This window comes from Carcharodon carcharias, chromosome 13 (genome assembly GCF_017639515.1).
Source record: "Carcharodon carcharias isolate sCarCar2 chromosome 13, sCarCar2.pri, whole genome shotgun sequence".
NCBI classification, from domain to species: domain Eukaryota; kingdom Metazoa; phylum Chordata; class Chondrichthyes; order Lamniformes; family Lamnidae; genus Carcharodon; species Carcharodon carcharias.
Genome location: NC_054479.1, coordinates 38,589,947 through 38,609,342, shown reverse-complemented (window position 1 = coordinate 38,609,342; position 19,396 = coordinate 38,589,947). Strand labels below are relative to the sequence as shown.

General features: G+C 43.3%; 1 protein-coding gene across 1 annotated transcript in view; it reads left to right on the top strand.

The window, feature by feature from the left end:
• The window catches only part of LOC121286395 (calcium-binding protein 7), an 81,318-nt gene that overhangs the window by 45,382 nt on the left and 16,540 nt on the right, over nucleotides 1–19,396 (top strand). The window contains exon 3 of the mRNA XM_041203487.1: nucleotides 14,210–14,322. Within this exon, the coding sequence (XP_041059421.1) occupies nucleotides 14,210–14,322 (113 nt within the window). The remainder of the gene's footprint in view (nucleotides 1–14,209; nucleotides 14,323–19,396) is intronic.

The window sequence follows — 19,396 nt, the reverse complement described above, 5'->3', positions numbered from 1 at the left end:
CCATTTTTTAAGGTGAAACCCGCATGAAGGGTCATTTTGTCCTCAGTGCATTCATTTCACCATCTTTGAAGAGGAAAACAAAATAAGCAAAATTCAGCTTAACCAAAGAAGCCAATTTTAGACTATTTTCGATGATCATTTTTGACTCATGTTCATTCTTAATGCATGCAGTTATGTCACTCCTTCCTATAAATTATTCAAAGATTGCCAGATATATTTACCAAGAATTCATTAAAATCATCATAACTGAGCTGGTAGAGATTCGATCACCTTCAGGGTAACCCCTTAGGCTTGAACCTGTACCTTCTGAGGAGTGAAGACATGGGCTCTGTCGCTATTATTTTAATGGGTTACTAATAATTGTATCCGGTAATTACTTGTGTTGTCACTCACTTCTGCAAATTGCTCATTAGTCAGTTACTGTAGCTCTATACTGATATTTACTGGCTATATGATTACTTACTACAATTTTCATCGAAAATAAAATGTATAACTTAAACAGGGCAGAAACACAGCAGAACTAAGATCCACCCCAAATCTCTGTCACGACTTGGGGGCAGAAATCCACCCTCCCACCACACCGCCCCCCCCACCACCCCCACCCCCAACTCAGGGGTTGTGGTCCTTTTTATTTTGTTACAAGGATGTGCTTTACTAAGAAAAAAGAGATACAATTTCTATTTCTTCTTTTTCTGACTTGATTTTTTTTAAAATCAACTGTAATCCTATTAAGACACTGGAGGACCACCAGCCAGCCACAATATACAAACTTGCATTCCACTAAGTGGAATGAAAAGAAACAGCCACTCAAATCCCTCCAGAGCGTGAAAGACCCCACCTCCAGTTGGCTTTTAGACTGTTCTGAAACTTTTCAAAAGTTTCTGAGATCAGACATCAAAATGCAATTACCTGTTCTAAAAACAATGCTGGCAGCAGACATGCATTCATTGAATTCCTCTGGAATATACAGACAGCAGGACTTTAAGAACTGTCCACCAAGCCAGAGAGATAGAAGATTAAAATGCTGTACTGAAATACTGCAAAGAAGCTTTAATCTAAATTTACAAGATTCTGGACAAAAAGCAAGGAAACATTTTTTTTTCTTATTCCCAGACTTTTTTCTCAACATAGAAAATTACAGCATAGGAGGGGATCATTGGCCTGTTGTATCTATTTTGGCTCCTTGAAGAGCAGTTGTGGTCAGTCCTACAAGTTTGCTTTTTTGTCCATAACCTTGTAAGCTCCTCACCCTCAAGTGTCTGTCTGATTCCCTTATGGAATTGGCTTCCACCAAATTTTAAGGTGGTGTTCCAGATACTGACAGCTGTCTGAATTTTTAAAAAAATAAGTCTCCTCTTTCCCCTTCTAAATCTCTTGCCAGTGATTTTGAACATATGGTTATTGACCCATTTGCCAGAGAGAATAGATTTTCTCTCTCTACTCTATCAAAATCGCTCATTAACTTGAAATCATCTATTAGATCATCTCTTAACCATCTCTGTTCCCAGGAGAACAGTTCTACCATTTTCATAAACATTTTCCTAACTTCCTTTGTAACTGAAATTCCTCATACCTGGGAATGTTTTAGACAACTCCTCTGCACCCTTTCTATAGTGATTACACCTTTCCAGAAGCGTGATACCCAAAATTGCCCACAACAGTCCAGCTGAGGCCTAACTTGTGATTTAAAGTTCTAGAATGACTCCTCTGCTTTTATGCCCTAAGCCTCTAATTACAAACTCCAGTAACCTATATGACTTTTAACCACCTTATTAACTTGCTGTGCTACCATTATATGGACACCAAGGTGTCTCTGCTGATCTACACTTTTCAAAATCATGCTAGTTTATAGTGTACTAGCTGCCTTTCTATTTCAGTTGTCCCAAAATGTATCCTTTCACACTTCTCCACTTTGAATTCCATCTGCCATGCATCTGTCCATTTTAACATCCTGTCGGTCAACCTGAAGCCTATAGCTATCCTCATCACTATCTACCACCTTAAGCTTCGTATCATCCGTGAACTTTATAATGCAGCTCCCTACGCTCAAGTCTAGGTTGTTAATAAAAATTGAAAAGAGTAATGAACCCAAAGTTGACCTTTGGAGAATGCCACTGGAAACCACCTCTCAATCTGAATACCCATCCATAACCACTCATCTGTCACACTCTTGTCACTAAGCAAATCTTTTATCTGTACCACAACTTTTCTCTTAATTCCGTGAGCTTCTGTCTTCTTAATTAACCTCAGGCGTTTGTTGAATGCCTTCCAAAAGTCCAAATATACAATACTTACTTCACTACCTTGATCAACCTTCTTTTTTATCTTATCAAAGAATTGAATCAAGTTTGTCAGGCACAATTTGCTTTTAACAAATCCAAGCTTGTCTCCTTGATTAACCCACGTGTTTCCAAATGAAAGTTCACTTTGTCCCTGGTAATGGTTTCCGCTAAGTTCTCTCTACATCCTCCGCCATTTCCGCCAACTCCAGCATGATGCCACTACCAAACACATCTTCCCTTCACCCCCCTTATCGGCATTCCGTAGGGATCGCTCCCTCCGGGACACCCTGGTCCACTCCTCCATCACCCCCTACTCCTCAACCTCCTCCTATGGCACAACCCCTTGCCCACGCAAAAGATGCAACACCTGCCCCTTTACTTCCTCTCTCCTCACCGTCCAAGGACCCAAACACTCCTTTCAAGTGAAGCAGCATTTCACTTGCATTTCCCCCAACTTAGTCTACTGCATTCGTTGCTCCCAATGTGGTCTCCTCTACATTGGAGAGACCAAACGTAAACTGGGCGACCGCTTTGCAGAACACCTGCGGTCTGTCCGCAAGAATGACCCAAACCTTCCTGTCGCTTGCCATTTTAACACTCCACCCTGCTCTCTTGCCCACATGTCTGTCCTTGGCTTGCTGCATTGTTCCAGTGAAGCCCAACGCAAACTGGAGGATCAACACCTCATCTTCCGACTAGGCACTTTACAGCCTTCCGGACTGAATATTGAATTCAACAACTTTAGGTCGTGAGCTCCCTCCCCCATCCCCACCCCCTTTCTGCTTCCCCCTTCTTTTTTTTTCCCAATAAATTATAAAGATTTTCCTTTTCCCACCTATTTCCATTATATAAAAAAAAATAAATAAAAAAAAACCCACTAGAGCTATACCTTGAGTGCCCTACCATCCATTCTTAATTAGCACATTCGTTTAGATAATATCACCAACTTTAACTTTAACACCTATGTGTTCTATTGTACTATTGTCGTTGACATCTTTTGATGATCTGCTTCTATCACTGCTTGTTTGTCCCTACAACCACACCAACCCCCTCCACCTCTCTGTCTCTCTATCTCTCCGCCCCCCACGCACACACCTTAAACCAGCTTATATTTCAGCTCTTTCCTGGACTCGAACTCAAGTTCTGTCGAAGGGTCATGAGGACTCGAAACGTCAACTCTTTTCTTCTCCGCCGATGCTGCCAGACCTGCTGAGTTTTTCCAGGTAATTCTGTTTTTGTTTTGGATTTCCAGCATCTGCAGTTTTTTTGTTTTTATCTCTCTACTGTTGTTGGGTTACTTGGCCTGTAGTTTCCTGATTTATCCATCATCCCTTTCCTAAATAATCATATAACATTACCAACCTTCGGGTTCTGCAGCCCTGCTCAGGTATCTAATGAGGGTTGAAAGATTGGAACTATTGCCCCTGCTATTTCTATCTTTGCTACTTTCAGCAACCAAGGGCAAAGTTTAATGCCCTCCTGCATGACAAGTTTGGTGCCAGAGGCCCAAGGATGGCCTTCCTACCCAGCTGCCAATTAAGACCCTAAGGGCCTCATTCCCTTAAGGGCCTCATCCCACCATGTCTCTACTAATCCAATTCTACCATAATTTTGTGTAGCAATTTGTTTCTGCAGCTCACCTTATTACACAACGGATATTGGCACAAGTAAGATTTAAAACCTCCTTTGTCACTTCTGTTATTTTCCTCAATCTGGTCCTTGCTATTTTTGTATATTTCTAATGTTACTGCTACTTATATCTCTTGTAGGAGGCCTTGTGGTGCAGTGGTAGCATCCCTACCCCTGGGCCAGAAGCTCCGGTTTCAAGTCCATCTTGACATGCCGTCAGCAGGATCAAAGTTGTTGGCTGATCTGTGATGCTTTGTAGGGCTTCTTCCTTCTCTGCTGTATCACTTAAGATTCCAGAGTTCAAAAGCTCAAGTACCGAGATGCTCCTTGTATCCTTTATTGAACTTACCTTAAAGTCAAGCTTGAATGGGCAATGCTCAGACTCCACAAACAGATACTGGGCAACAGGTTCATCTCCAGCATGAGTGTCAGGTGCAAAACATTCATCTGCACTGCAGTGTTACACATTGGCCTAGGTGAATGCATTGCAGCTCGAGTGGCCCTGTATTGTCCAGGTAATACTAGTCATCTGCTGTGCCCATTACTTTGGCTGTGTTTGCATTCCAAGTGTCACAGGGTGTGCTTTGTGCGGTAAGCAGAGGTATATAGAAGCCAGGAATGTTGGATGTGGTGCCCGTGTCAGTAACTGGACCATTTGCTGGAATGGATGGTGTGCAAGTTCTTTCAAAGAGCTGTTGTTGTACAGTCATGGGCTCCACATGCACGAGGTGCTTTATCTGCATGTATGCTATAAAATACAATCCTATCTGCATGTCTAGGGTTTGAATTCTGACGCATGTCACTCTCCACATTGTGGGCCTGGTTTGATTATGTACAATATGGTGGCATGGGCCCCTCATTTACTGTCTTTGGTGTCCACATGAGGGGGCCAGGTTGTGAATGACTTACTACCAAGTGTGTTTGCAAAATGATGAGGTCTATGGTTATGATGGTGAGGGTTTCAACAATACGAATATGAGTGAGTCCAACTCATTAATGACTATTCTGGGGATGGGCAGTTTCTTGCATAATTGTGGAGTCAATGTACAAGGTTCATTAGCTGGAAGTATGTCACCGCGGACTGCTGCTGGAAATTGTGATATCGGAGACCTTTATGGGAATTGCACACCATCTGGCGATGATGCCCCCCCCCTCCCCGCACAGAGTCAACCCTGGCTACATGGCCATGCCTCCCAGCTGCTCTGCCATTGGCGGCCTCCTCATCCTTATCTGTTTCAGAATTTCCAAATGGACAGGGGCTTCCTCCTCATCATTCCTCCTCCTCAGAGGTTGGAGCTCTGCCCATGGCATTATCATCATTGATTAGTAGGCCCCTCTGTCGTAAGAGAAGGGAACCGGGGGTTTCAGTTTATCTCTCCTTCCTGTCCGTAACAATTGTAACTGTGTTCGTTTTACTAGCAAACATGGAGGGTACAATTGTCTGCCTGTTCCACACTGGAAGTGTGGCTGCAGTACCATGTTGGATTGGGTGAGTCTAGGTGCACACCAATTGTATTAAAAAACTTCAATGGAATAAGAGGTCCCTGAACTTGTTTTATGATCCTTTTAGGAAGATTTCCTCAGAGACGCTAACAGATAGCAAGAGTACTGTAATGGTGTTGTTTAAAGGGGTCATCCACTTGATAGTTAGTTGCTGCTTTGTCCTCTTCTGTTCCAAGTTAACACCTGGGTCTATGTTATAGTGTCAAGGAAGCCATACCTACAATGGGTTCTCTGGCAGCACTTCTCATAAGTAAACCATGCTATGTGACCTGTTGCAGCCATATGGAGACTCAAAGCAGGACATGGCCTGTTGCTGCAAGGTCACTATGACTCTCAACTTATATGCCACAGAGTCATTGCATGCTGCAGTAGGTGACATTAGCAGCATCTCCAAGTTTGCTGCACACCATTGCATCAGGGAGGTGGCAAACTTGATTTATATATGACTGCATGTCTGATTTAAAAGGTGTTGCTTACCCTTTAAAAGGTCTTAGAGATGCCCTATTTCCCAACCATTCCCATCACCAATAAATAGGCACACAGCCAATAAGCAGCATGCGTAATGCTGGCTGCACACCTGACACAATTGCACATTATCCCCATTCCTGTGTAAGCGGAATATGCAGAAAGCATTACCCCCATCTACCGCAGCTCACTATGTGCATCCCTTTCCAGCCATGAACAAATCTCTAGGGCAACATATCAGCTTGTTCAACAGAGGCAGGTGAACACAGGTGACAGACAACCCTGGAACTCAAACCCAAGCCATTGTTATCGGGGTACAGGCACTGTCCTTGTTTGGGTTTTGGAAAATGCAACGTTGTGCTGACTAATTGGCTTGCCGTAGTCATGTGGCTCTGCCATGAGGCACTCTGCCTCTGGGGGCCGATATCTTGAGATCAGTTCAATAAAGACCTCTCACAGACACACGCTGAAGAAGTACAGCTATCTTTATACATGAAACATGTTGTACAGAAGCTAAGAGAAAATATATTTTTGAACCCTGCAAAAGGAGCGGAGAAGACACTGAGAGCCCAGGAACACAGGTTGAAATCTGCAAAAAAGCTGCTGAAATGAACAAAGGAAAACAGACAAAGGCTACAAGTGAGGCAGCTCAGAAAGGCACACAGAAAAGTATAAATCTGGCAAAAAAAGGACAAATGAAAAGTACACTCAAGCTGCAAGTGAAATTACTGGCTGCAGAGAAAGAGGACAAAAGAAACACACAGAGGCTGCAAATAAATTACAAAGTGAATAAAAATGGCTGCAGTAAATTCTCCAGTCCAATTGAAAAATGATGTACGGCAAAATTAGCAGTTTTTCCACTTACAATGGCCAAACTATGAGATTGCAACAGACTTAGTTAAAGAGCCTGAACCATTAAGCACAGCCACACTTCTCACGCCGAGGATGAGCACAGCAAGCCAAGCTCCAGTGAAGCCCAACGCAAACTGGAGGAACAACACCTCATCTTCCAACTAGGCACTTTACAGCCTTTCGGACTGAATATTGAATTCAACAACTTTAGGTCGTGAGCTCCCTCCCCCATCCCCACCCCCTTTCTGTTTCCCCCTTCCTTTTTTTTCCAATAAATTATATAGATTTTTCTTTTCCCACCTATTTCCATTATTTTTAAATATTTTAAAATATTTTATGCTCTCCCCACCCCCACTAGAGCTATACCTTGAGTCCCCTACCATCCATTCTTAATTAGCACATTCATTTAGATAATATCACCAACTTTAACACCTATGTGTTCTTTTGTTCTATTGTTGTTGACATCTTTTGATGATCTGCTTCTATCACTGCTTGTTTGTCCCTACAACCACACCCCCACTCCACCTCTGTCTCTCTCTGTCTCCGCCCCCCCCCCCCCCCCACACACACACCTTAAACCAGCTTATATTTCAACTCTTTCTTGGACTTGAACTCAAGTTCGGTCGAAGGGTTATGAGGACTCGAAACGTCAACTCTTTTCTTCTCCGCTGATGCTGCCAGACCTGCTGAGTTTTTCCAGGTAATTCTGTTTTTGTTTCACACTTCTCACACTGCTGGGGTGGGACTGCTACAAAGTGTATACCATCCTAAATCTTAACAGACGAGCAAAGAAAAAAGGCAACAGGTTTTAAAAACTTTGAATGTACATTTTGAATCCTGGGTGAATGTTATATATGAACAATATGTATTCAACACTAGAGTTCAGAGTGAAAACAAGACAGCCACTCAACTCAGCAGAGGCCAGTCTAAAGCTTGGACTGGTAACCCTGAATGTGCCAACAGAGGTTCACAATGTGTCAAAGCACACAAAACCAGTGACGGCAGGACAGATCCTAGAGGAGTACAAAAATGTGTTTATAGGGTTGGGATGTGTCCCAGGACAATATCATGTCGAAGTAGATGAAAGTGTAAGACCAATTTAGCATCTGCCAAGGAGGGTTCCAGCTGCCCTCAAGTCAAGCCTAAAAGACAAGATAGAAGAACTGGAAAAGGGGAGTAATCAAAAGAGTGATAACTCCTACAGTGTGGATAAGTAGCATGATAGCAGTTAAACAACCTGGAAAGCTGCAAGTATGGTTAAACCCAAAGGATCTAAATAAAGTACTGAAGAGATCTCATTACCCATGCCAACTATCGAAGGAATTTTGCTGTAACTTGCCAACGCAAAGATATTCACCACCCCAAATGCGAAGGATGGTTACTGGCAAGTGAAGTTGGATGAGAGCAGCAGCTTTCTAACTATATACTGGACCCCGTTTGGGATTTCCACGGCTCCAGAAGAATATCAACACAGACAGCATGAGGTAGCCAATGAGCTTCCCAGAGTAGAAGCCTTAGCAGATGATTTGTTATTCTATGGATGTGAAGACACAATGAAAGAAGCCACAGCTAACCATGATCAGAATTTAATACGACTGCTAGAGAGAGCTCACCAGGTTGCCCATAGCAATGTAGTTGACTCTTAAATACCCTCTGAAATGGCCTAGCAAGTTACTCAGTTGTACCAAACTGCTACAAAGATTCAAGAAAGGAATGAAACCGGAAGGACCAACCGGCATTGACCTAGGCACCAGAAAGGACAATGGCAATTGCAGCCTTGTCGACCCTGCAAAGTCCTTGCTAACATCTGGGGATTAGTGCTAAAATTGGGAGAGCTGTCTCGCAGACTAGTCATACCTGACAGATAATGTCCCAGGCTCCACCATCACCATCCCTGGGTATGCTCTGTCCCACCAGCAAGACAGGCCCAGCAGAGATGGGGGCACAGTGGTATACAGTCAGGAGGGAGTTGCCCTGAGAGTCCTCAACATCGACTCCAGACCCCATGAAGTCCCATGGTATTAGGTCAAACATGGGCAAGGAAACCTCCAGCTGATTACCTCGCACCGCCCTCCCTCAGCTGATGAATCACTGCCCCTCCATGTTGAACACCGCTTGGAAGCAGCACTGAGGGTGGCAAGGGCGCAGAATGTACTCTGGGTGGGGGACTTCAATGTCCAAGAGTGGCTCGGTAGCACCACTACTGACCGAGCTGGTTGAGTCCTAAATGACATAGCTGCTAAACTGGGTCTGCAGCAGCTGGTGAGGGAACCAACAAGAGAGAAAAACATACTTGACTTCAATCTCACCAAACTTTCTGCCACAGATGCACCTGTCCGTGACAGTATCGGTTGGAGTGACCACCACACAGTCATTGTGGAAATGAAGTCCCACCTTCACATTGAGGATACCCTCCATTGTGTTGTGTGGCATTACCACCGTGCTAATTGGGATAGATTTCAAACAGATCTAGCAACACATAGCTGAGCATCCATGAGGTGCTGTAGGCTATCAGCAGCAGCAGAATTGTACTCGAACACAATTTGCAACCTCATGGCCCAACATATCCCCCACTCTACCATTACCATCAAGCCAGGGAATCAACCCTGGTTCAATGAAGAGTGCAGAAGGACATGCCAGAAGCAGCACCAGGCATACCTAAAAATGAGGTGTCAACCTGGTGAAGCTATAAAACAGGACAACTTGCATGCCAAACAGTATATGCAGCAAGTGATTCACAGAACTAACGATCCCACAACCAACGGATCAGATCTAAGCTCTGCAGTGCTACCACATCCAGTTGTGAATGGTGGTGGACAATTAAACAACTCACTGGGGGAGGGGACTCTAGAAATATCCCCATCCTCAATGATGGAGGAGCCCAGCGCATCAGTGCAAAAGATAAGGCTGAAGCATTCGCAACAATCTTCAGCCAGAAGTGCCGAGTGGGTGATCCATCTCAGCCTCCTCCAGAGGTCCCCAGCATCACAGATGCCAGTCTTCAGCCAAATCAATTCACTTCACATGATATCAAGAAACGTATGAAGGCACTGGATACTGCAAAGGCTATGGGCCCTGGCAAAATTCCGGCAATTGTACTGAAGACTTGTGCTCCAGAATTTGCCACGCCCCTAGCCAAGCTGTTCCAGTACAGCTACAACTCTGGCATTTACCCGGCTATGTGGAAAATTGCCCAGGTATGTCCTGTACACAAAAAGCAGGACAAAGCTAACCCAGCAAGTTACTGCCCCATCAGGCTACTCTCCATCATCAGTAAAGTAATGGTAAGGGTTCATCAACAATGCTATTAAGCGTCACTTGCTTAGCAATAACCTGCTCACTGATGGCCAGTTTGGGTTCCACCAGGGCTAATCAGCTCCTGACCTCATTACAGCCTTGATTCAAACATGGACAAAGAGCTGAGTTCCCGAGGTGAGATGAGAGTGACTGCTCTTGACATCAAGGCGGCATTTGACCAAGTGTGGCATCAAGGAGCCCGAACAAAGCTGGAGTCAATGGGAATTGGGGAAAACTCTCCACTGGTTGGAGTCATACCTAGCACAAAGGAAGATGGTTGTGGTTGTTGGAAGTCAGTCATCTCAGCTCCAGGACATCACTGCAGGAGTTCCTCAGGGTAGTGTCCTCGGCCCAACATCTTTAGCTGCTTCATCAATGACCTTCCTTCCATCATAAGGTCAGAAGTGGGGATGTTCGCTGATGATTGCACAATGTTCAGCACCATTCGCAACTCCTCAAATACTGAAGCAATCCATGTGCAAATGCAACAAGACCTGGACAATAGCCAGGCTTGAGCTGACAAGCGGCAAGTAACACTCATGCCACACAAGTGTCGGGCAATGACCATCTCCAACAAGAGAGAATCCAACCATGACCCCTTGATGTTCAATGGCATTACCATCACTGAATCCCCTGCTATCAACTTCCTAGAACTGAACTGGACTAGCCATATAAATACTGTGGCTACAAGAGCAGGTCAGAGGCTAGGAATCGTGCGACGAGTAACTCGCCTCCTAACTCTGCAAAGCCTGTCCACCATCTACAAGGCACAAGTTAGGAATGTGATGGAATACTCTCCACTTGCCTGGATGAGTGCAGCTCCTAAAACACTGAAGAAGCTGGACACCATCCAGCTTGATTGGCACCACATCCACAAACATTCACTCCCTCCACCACCAATGCACGGTAGCAGCAGTGTGTACCATTTACAAGATGCACTGCAAGAATTCACCAAGGCTCCTTAGAAAGCATCTTCTAAACCCATGACCACTACCACATAGAAGGACAAGGGCAGCAGATAGATGGGAACACCATCACCTGGCAGTTCCCCTTCAAGTCACTCACCATCCTGACTTGGAAATGTATCACCGTTCCTTCAATGTCACTGGGTCAAAATCTTGGAACTCCCTTCCTAACAGCACTGTGGGTATACCTACACCATATGGACTGCAGCAGTTCAAGAAGGAAGTTCACCACCGCCTTCTCAAGGGCAACTAGAGATGGGTCCAGCCAGCGAAGCCCACATCCCATGAATGAATTTTTTAAAAATGAATCTGAAGCTGAACAAGACAAAATTGCAACTGAAAATGCCTGAAGCCAAGTACATATTGACGGCAAAAGGTCTTCACCCGGATCCTGACAAGGTGAGAGCTGTAGCAGCAATGCAGTGACTGACAGACATGAAAGCAGTGCGACGATTTGTTGGATTTGTGAACTCCCTAGCAAAATTTTTGTCTAATTTGTCAGCAGAGTGTGAACCATTAAGCAAGCTCAGGGCCAAGGAGGTGCTGTGGTATTAGGCACAGCATTCGCTAAAATCAAGCAACTAGCATCGACAGTGCCAGTGTTGAAGTACTATGATGGCAATGATGAAGTCACCTTGCAGTGTGATGCCAGTGTGTTAGGTCTGGGATCAACTCTGATGCAGCAAGGACAACCAGTCGCATTTGCATTCAAGGCACTAATGCAAACAGAACGACACTACGCTCAGATTGAGAAAGAATGCCTGGCTATTGTTTTTGCCTGTGCGCATTTTTATCAATACATGCTTGGAAGAGACAGAGTAACTGTCGAATCTGACAGCAAGCCCCTTCAAAGCATTTTTCGCAAACCGCTACTTGCTGTTCCAGAGTGAATGCAAAGAATGTTACTTCACTTAAAAAGATATCATCTGGATATGACATACAAGCAGGGAAAACAAATGTACATTGCAGACGGGTTGTCGAGAGCAGCGCTCCCATGAAGAAAGTTGAGGAGACTACAACAGAATGCGAAATCTTCCAGATTCAACACGAAACAGCAATGAGACATAATCTGGAAGCCATCAATCCAGCAGAGATATTGACTCTGACAGACAAGCATCTTGCTCAAATCAAGCAAACCACCCAACAAGATGCATCATTACAAGCGCTACAGGAAATGGTGAGGAAAGGATGTCCTGAGAGCATCACTTGTGGTCACGAACATATTGAGCATACCAAGATAAATTGACAGCCCGATTAGAATATGAGAGAAAACTAGCTAGAAGTATAAAAACTGATGACAAGAGTTTCTAAAGGTATTTAAAAAGGACAAGAGTAAGTAAGGTGAATGTCGGCCATTTAGAGAGAGAGTCTGGGAAATTAATAATGGAAAATAAAGCAATGGCAGGTGAATTGAACAGATATTTTGCATCTCTTCACTGAGGAGGACACAAATAACATCCCAGAAATAATTGTAATCAGGAGGTGAAAGGGAGGGAGGAGCTTAAAACAATTACAATCACCAGGGAAAGTATACTAAGAAAATTATTAAAACTAAAAGCTGACAAGCCCCAGGTCCTGATGGGCTTTATCCTAGAGTGCTAAAAGAAGTGGCTGCTTAGATAGTTGATGTCTTGGTTTTAATTTTCCAAACTTCCCTAGATTCTGGAAAAGTCCCATCAGATTGGAAAATAGCAAATGTGACTCCTCTATTCAAGAAAAAAGGGAGACAGAGAACTGGAAACTACAGGCCAGTTAGCTTAGCATCTGTCATAGAGAAACTGCTGGAATCAATCATTTAGGAGGTTATAGTGGGACACTTAGAAAATCTCAATGCAATCAGGCAGAGTTATAATGGTTCTGTGAAAGGGAAATTATGTTTGACTAATTTATTGGCGTTCTTTGCAAAGTAACAAGCAATATAGCAGAACCAGTAGACATGCTGTACTTACCTTTCCAGAAGGCATTTGACAAGGTGCCACATCAAAGGTTACTTGTGCAACATCAGAACGTATAATGTAGGAAGTACATATTAGCGTGGATAGAGGATTGATTAGTTAACAGGAAATGGAGAGTAGGCATAAATGGGCCATTTTTAGGTTGGCAAGATGTGACAAGTGGAGTGCCACAGTGATCAGTGCTGGGACCTTAACCATTTACAATTTATATCAATGACTTGGATGAAGGGACCAAATGTATGGTTGCTAAATTTGCTGATAACACAAAGTTAGGTAGGAAAGTAAATTGTGAAGAGGACATAAGGAGTCTACAAAGGGAGATAGGTTAAGCGAGTGGGCAAAAATATGGCAGATGGAGTATAATGTGGGAAAACATGAACTTGTCCACTTTGGCAGGAAGAATAGAAAAGCATTATAGTGTTTAAATGGAGAGAGGTTGCAGAACACTGAGGTACAGAGGGACATTGATGTACTGATACATGAATCACGACAAGTTAGTCTGCAGGTACAGCAAGTGATTAGGAAGGCAAGTGGAATGTGGTCATTTATTGCAAGGGGAATGGAATATAAAAGTAGGAATGTTTTGCTACAGATGTACAGGCCGTTGATGAGACCACATATGGAATATGGTGTACAGTTTTGATGTCCTTATTTAAGAAAGAATATAATTGTGTTAGAAGCAGTTTAGAGGAGATTCATTCGTCTGATACCTGGGATGGGGGGGATTATCTTATAAGGAAAGGTTGGACTGGCTGGACCTGAATATATTGGAGTTTAGAAAATTGAGAGGTGATCTTACTGAAACATATAAGATCCTGAGAGGACTTGACAGGGTAGATGCTGAAAGGATTTTTCCCCTAGTGGGAGAGACTAGAACTAGGGGACACAGTTTTAAAATAAGAGGTCTCCCATTTAAGACAGAGGTGAGGAGAATTTTTTTCTCAGGGTTGTGATTCTTTGGAACTCTCTTCCCTGGAGAGGGGGGAGGGCAGAGCCATTGAATATTTTTAAGGCCGAGGTAGATAGATTCTTAACTAACAAGGGAGTCAAAGGGTCCCGGGGGGTAGGCAGAATGCGGAGTTGAGGCTGCAATCAGATCAGCCATGATCTTATTGAATGGCGGAGCAGGCTGGAGTGCCCGAATGGCCAAATACTGCTCCTAATTCATATGTACATATGTATATAATGAGTTTCAAGTTATGTTATCTGCTTTCATGACAAATTTAGAATATTCAAAACTAACTATGTATTATGACTTCAGGTGATGGACAGGTGGACTTTGAAGAGTTTGTGACGTTGCTAGGACCCAAACTGTCATCAGCTGCTATTCCAGAAAAGTTCCATGGGACCGACTTTGATAATGTTTTTTGGAAGGTAAGGCATTAGGGGAACAACTTTAACATAAAGACCAGCAACATTGTGCAACTGAGAAAAATGCCCAAACTTTTAATTTGTTCTTATAGCCATAAGTTGGGATACTTTATTTACCCCACGCTTGGCCTGAAATTACACTCTTGTACAAAATTCATATTTTAACACAGGCATTTGTGGCAATAAAACAACTTTTGACTGAAAAATATTTGCTCATTTCTAAATTCTCAGAAAGCACTATGCCAAAGCCTCAGATGAAACAATCATTAAAGAGTGGCTATTGCAACTATGTCACTTCAGGCACTAGCTGATGTGCCACAGAGCTTTCATGTTTCCCTCAACCCCTTCTCTAGGACTGCTTTGTGGCCACTTCTTTTTCCTGAGTACATGAACACCTCAGTCAATGGCAATGTCATGCACCATGCAAGATTCTGCAGTTGTTCTGCCAACTTGCTCTGGGTCAAGCTGCAAGACCCCACCCTGACCCCACTCCAATCTAGAAACTGCAACTATTGTTTTAGGAAACTAAGGGTATGTTATGTTATATTTCTGCTTCATTATTGTGCATCATTACATGATTTTTCTTGGTGTATTAGAGCCACAGAGGTGTCATGAACATGTTTGGAACAAGCGACCCATGGTTGGAATTTTTTGTGGAGGTGGTAGCCCCAGCCCCTGGTGTGGCGACAAACCCGCCTGCACCAGGCTGGGAAGCGACAACCAGATTTTACGGTCATCAGGCTGTTCACTCCCCGAGTTCACGGCTTCTGCCCACACATGGGAGGGTATCATGCGTCCAAGAGCAACTGGTCAATCAGATGGCCGACAGCACTCCAATCTCAGCAGCACCACTGGGAGTGGTGGTCACCGCTGGGACCGCAGCCAGTCCCCTCACGAAGAACTGTGATGGAGGCTGGATCCCAAGGTAAGTTAGGGCGGCTTTGCCTGGCGAAGGGGTGGGGGTCCATGATTAGGATGATGGAGGGTGACAAGGATGTCATTGATTACTATTGAGGTGCCTCTGTTGGGCACAGGATACCCGAAGAGGAGGGTCCCCACCTGAGCCTGGAGGCAAGCCGACACAATTGGCCCAAGGACAGGCAAGCCACCAAAATTCCAATGAAGATGGGTAGGCAACAGGCATAATGCCCCTCGCCATGCCACTTAATTTAATGTCCTCTGCTCCTGCCTGCCAGCCCGGTCCCAGGGGAAACAAAATTTTGACCCCTTTCTCCCAAGGTCCAACTTTGTGCTCTATCTTTCCTCACTTTTTCCCCACCTCCCTCAACACCCACAACCCAAAGTCTTTGATTCCTTCAAGAAAATAAGCCTATTAGCTGAACATTAAGCAAACAATAACCCTTTCTGTTGATGGAAGAATTGGCAATGCCTCCTGATGTACAAAAGCAATATTGGCGCAATCAATGCCACATGGTACTGAGGGAGTATCTTGTGTCTAGTAAAATCAAGGCTGCATGTCACTGTTGATCTCGATCTATGATGACACACAGTGAAGAGGATATCTATTATCTCAGTAAAGCAGTGGTGAATTATATATTTGCTGCTCTAAGTGATATCCCCTGTTGGTGCTCTGAAACCTCAGTAGTGTGGACGATGAAGTAGCTCCATGCTGAGACAGCTCTCAAATCACATATCTGTCACATTGTAGCTACTTTTCATGCTGTTCTTTACTAGGTGGTACTGTGCATTGGGTAGTATCAAATCCTGCATAATCTCCTATCGTTTCAAAGGTCTTTGAGCTATTTTTGTTCCCCTTCCTCTTCCATCATGTTCAGCACGGAGAGATTTGCTCCTTTGCCTACCTGTAGTTAACCTGAAAAAAAAATTCACCCCAGGTAACACAATTCTGCACATCCTAACACCTCTGTTGCTCCGACTCCAGCCTTAATTAGGAGAAATGAAATTAATATACTGTGAGAATAAAATAAATCATAAGTAACTTTACACATTCCACATTTACTGCTCAACAAACAGTAAGTAACTAGAAAAGGCATTGATGTTAGAAAAATGCATTCCCAGGAGTAATGTCGGATGCATGGGAAGAAGTTAACACACTTTACGTTAAAGTCAATGGACAAAATTATGAGAGCACGATGCACATTTAGCACTTGCACCAGATACTGAAAATTAAATCCCTTGACAACGAATCCTGAACCCAAACTTGGTGCAGTTCAGGTTTAGTTGCTGAATGCTCATATTTGACCTAGTTTAACATGACCTAGACACTGAAGGCACATGTCATCCTCTGCTTTTAAATATGTTTGCCTTCTGCTTAGAGGTAGAAAAAAAATGCACCTGTGAGTTTATGCTGCAACATTGCTTACATCTGGTGGCTTTCAGGTGAGCAACTGCATCACAACAAAACACTGAACGACTTTTTATTTCTGAAATGCAAAGAAAATGGTAGAAAATTATTCGCCAGGTGTCTGTCTAGTATGTATCTTTAGGGAGTGTAGAGGAGAGAGCTGCATCCAATTTCCAACTGAGTACGCAGTCTGGTAGCCTAATAGGTATTTATATTCAGCAATTTCTTCCAGTTTTGCAACATAGTGGTAAGAGGCATCCTCAAGATACTAATGACTGGTCATTGAATGGAAGCAGGGATGATAATTCCTGCCGAGATGCAGCAGGCAATTTGAGCATGACAACATCTGCCATCATTAATGAGACAACCATGTTCTAATAATGTTGGTTGAGAAGTAATTATTGGCTAGAACACCAAGGCGAACTCCTCTGCTCTTGTTTAATACAGTCCCAAGGAATCTGGGCCAAATTTCACTGGATTGTCACTCTAGATTTTTGTGCTCTGGTATCTGGAGTCACAGCTGTCTGACAGAGCTACCCATTGTAACACTTTAAAGAACACCATGGTTGGTAAGCCCACAAGACACATTACCTAAAGTAAATTCCTAACCCATTTATTTTAACCCCTCATCAAGGAATCAACTGAAGATTTACCCAGGTACATTAAGGAGATTTTTGGGTGCCAAAATTCAGCTCACTTGGACCAGCAGGTTAATGATACTTTTCACACAATCAACAACCCTCCAAAGGGCTAGCGCACCATTTAACCTCTTCTTGTCAGATCATTGAAGAATTTAGGCAACTAAATCATGAACTAACATTTCTTTATTAACACTAATGAAAACTAATTAAATCTGAAAATATGGCAGCTATTTACAACAACTTGCAAGTTCTGGTATGATAGCCAAGTGGTTATGGTACTGGGCTTGTAACCCCAAGATCAAGAGTTCAAATCTCACAATGGCAAACTATGAAACAATGTAACTTCATCTGAATAGGAACAGATGGAAACGTGTTTGTACTCGAAAGAGTTACAACAACTTGCATTTATAATACAAACACCAACCAGGAGGTGCAAGACTTGCCTGAACTCAGTCCTTGGTCTTCATTTGAATAATAAATGGAACAATGAAAAATGTTAAGTTTGGCCAATCACAGGCTAACATTGGCCCACAAATGAAACTAGGCAATAACCTAAACTGAAACTGAAAGTTTGAGTAATCACTGCCAAAGCAACTGAGAGAAATAAGCACCCAGGGATAATTACAATACTTGGATAGGACAAAGGATAAACAACAAGCACATTCCAGTCACATTGCAATGCTATAGTCAATGTGTCACTTGAGAATGAGTACTCTTGATGATCCAAGTGGTAGAGGGCTTCAAGGTTCGTTACAATTTACACAAGTTAAACATCAATGAAGCCACTGGGGAAAAGAAAAGTCTAAGTAAGAAAACCCAATAACAAGTACAGCGTTTTGTTTCAAATGGAAGTAGGTCTGTTCTGGATGCTAGAGTTATTCAACCTGTAACAATAAATATCACAAACCTTATGATGATGGATGGTTCATCAGAACTCTCAAAAGAGATTTAGTGATCAATGTAAGCGGAAGAATGTTGTAGTCAGTAAACCCATAAACTTGACGAGTGATATTACCTAAACTAACATAGAAATTAGGAGCAGGAGTAGGCCATTCAGCCCTTCGAGCCTGCTCCACCATTCAATATGATCATGGCTGATCCTCTATCTCAACGCCATACTCCTATGCTCTCCCCACACCCCTTGACATCTTCAAAGTCCAGAAATCTATCTATTTCCTTCTTAAATATATTCAGTGACTTGGACTCCACAGCCTTCTGTGGTAGAGAATTCCACAGGTTTACCACTCTGAGTGAAGAAGTTTCTCCTCATCCCAGTCCTAAATCGTCTACCCCATATCCTGAGACTGTGACCCCTTGTTCTAGACCCCCCCAGTCAGAGGAAACATCATCCCTGCATCATCTGTCCAACACTGTCAGAATTTTATAAGTTTCAGTGAGATTTCCTCTCATTCTTCTAAACTCTAGTGAATACAAACCTAGTTGGCCCAATATCTCCTCAATCCTGCCATCCCAGGAATCAGCCTGGTGAACCTTTGCTGCACTCCCTCTATGGCAAATATATCCTTTCTTAGATAAGAAAACCAAAACTGCACACAATACTCCAGGTGCGGTCTCAGCAAGGCCCTGTACAGCTGTAGTAAGACATCCTTGCTCCTGTATCAAGTCCTCTTGCAATGAAGGCCAAAATACCACTTGCCTTCTTAACTGCTAGCTGTACCAGCATGCTTGCTTTCAGTGATGGATGTACAAGGACACCCAGCTCCCTTTGCACGTCGACATTTCCCAGTCTGTCACCATTTAAATAATATTCCACCATTCTGTTTGTCCTCCCAAAGTGGATAACTTCACACTTATCCACATTATACTGCATCTACCATATATTTACCCACTCACTCAACCTGTCAATCACCTTGAAGCCTCTTAACACCCTCCTCATTCCCACTACGTTTCATGTCATCAGCAAATTTGGAAGTATATTTGGTTCCTTCATCCAAATCATTGATATATATATTGTGAATAGCTGGGGCCCAAGCACTGATCCCTGCAGTACCCTACTAGTCACTGTTGCCATCCCAAAAAGATACATTTATTCCTACTCTCTGTTTCCTATCTGCTAACCAATTCTCAATTCACGCCAATATATTACCCC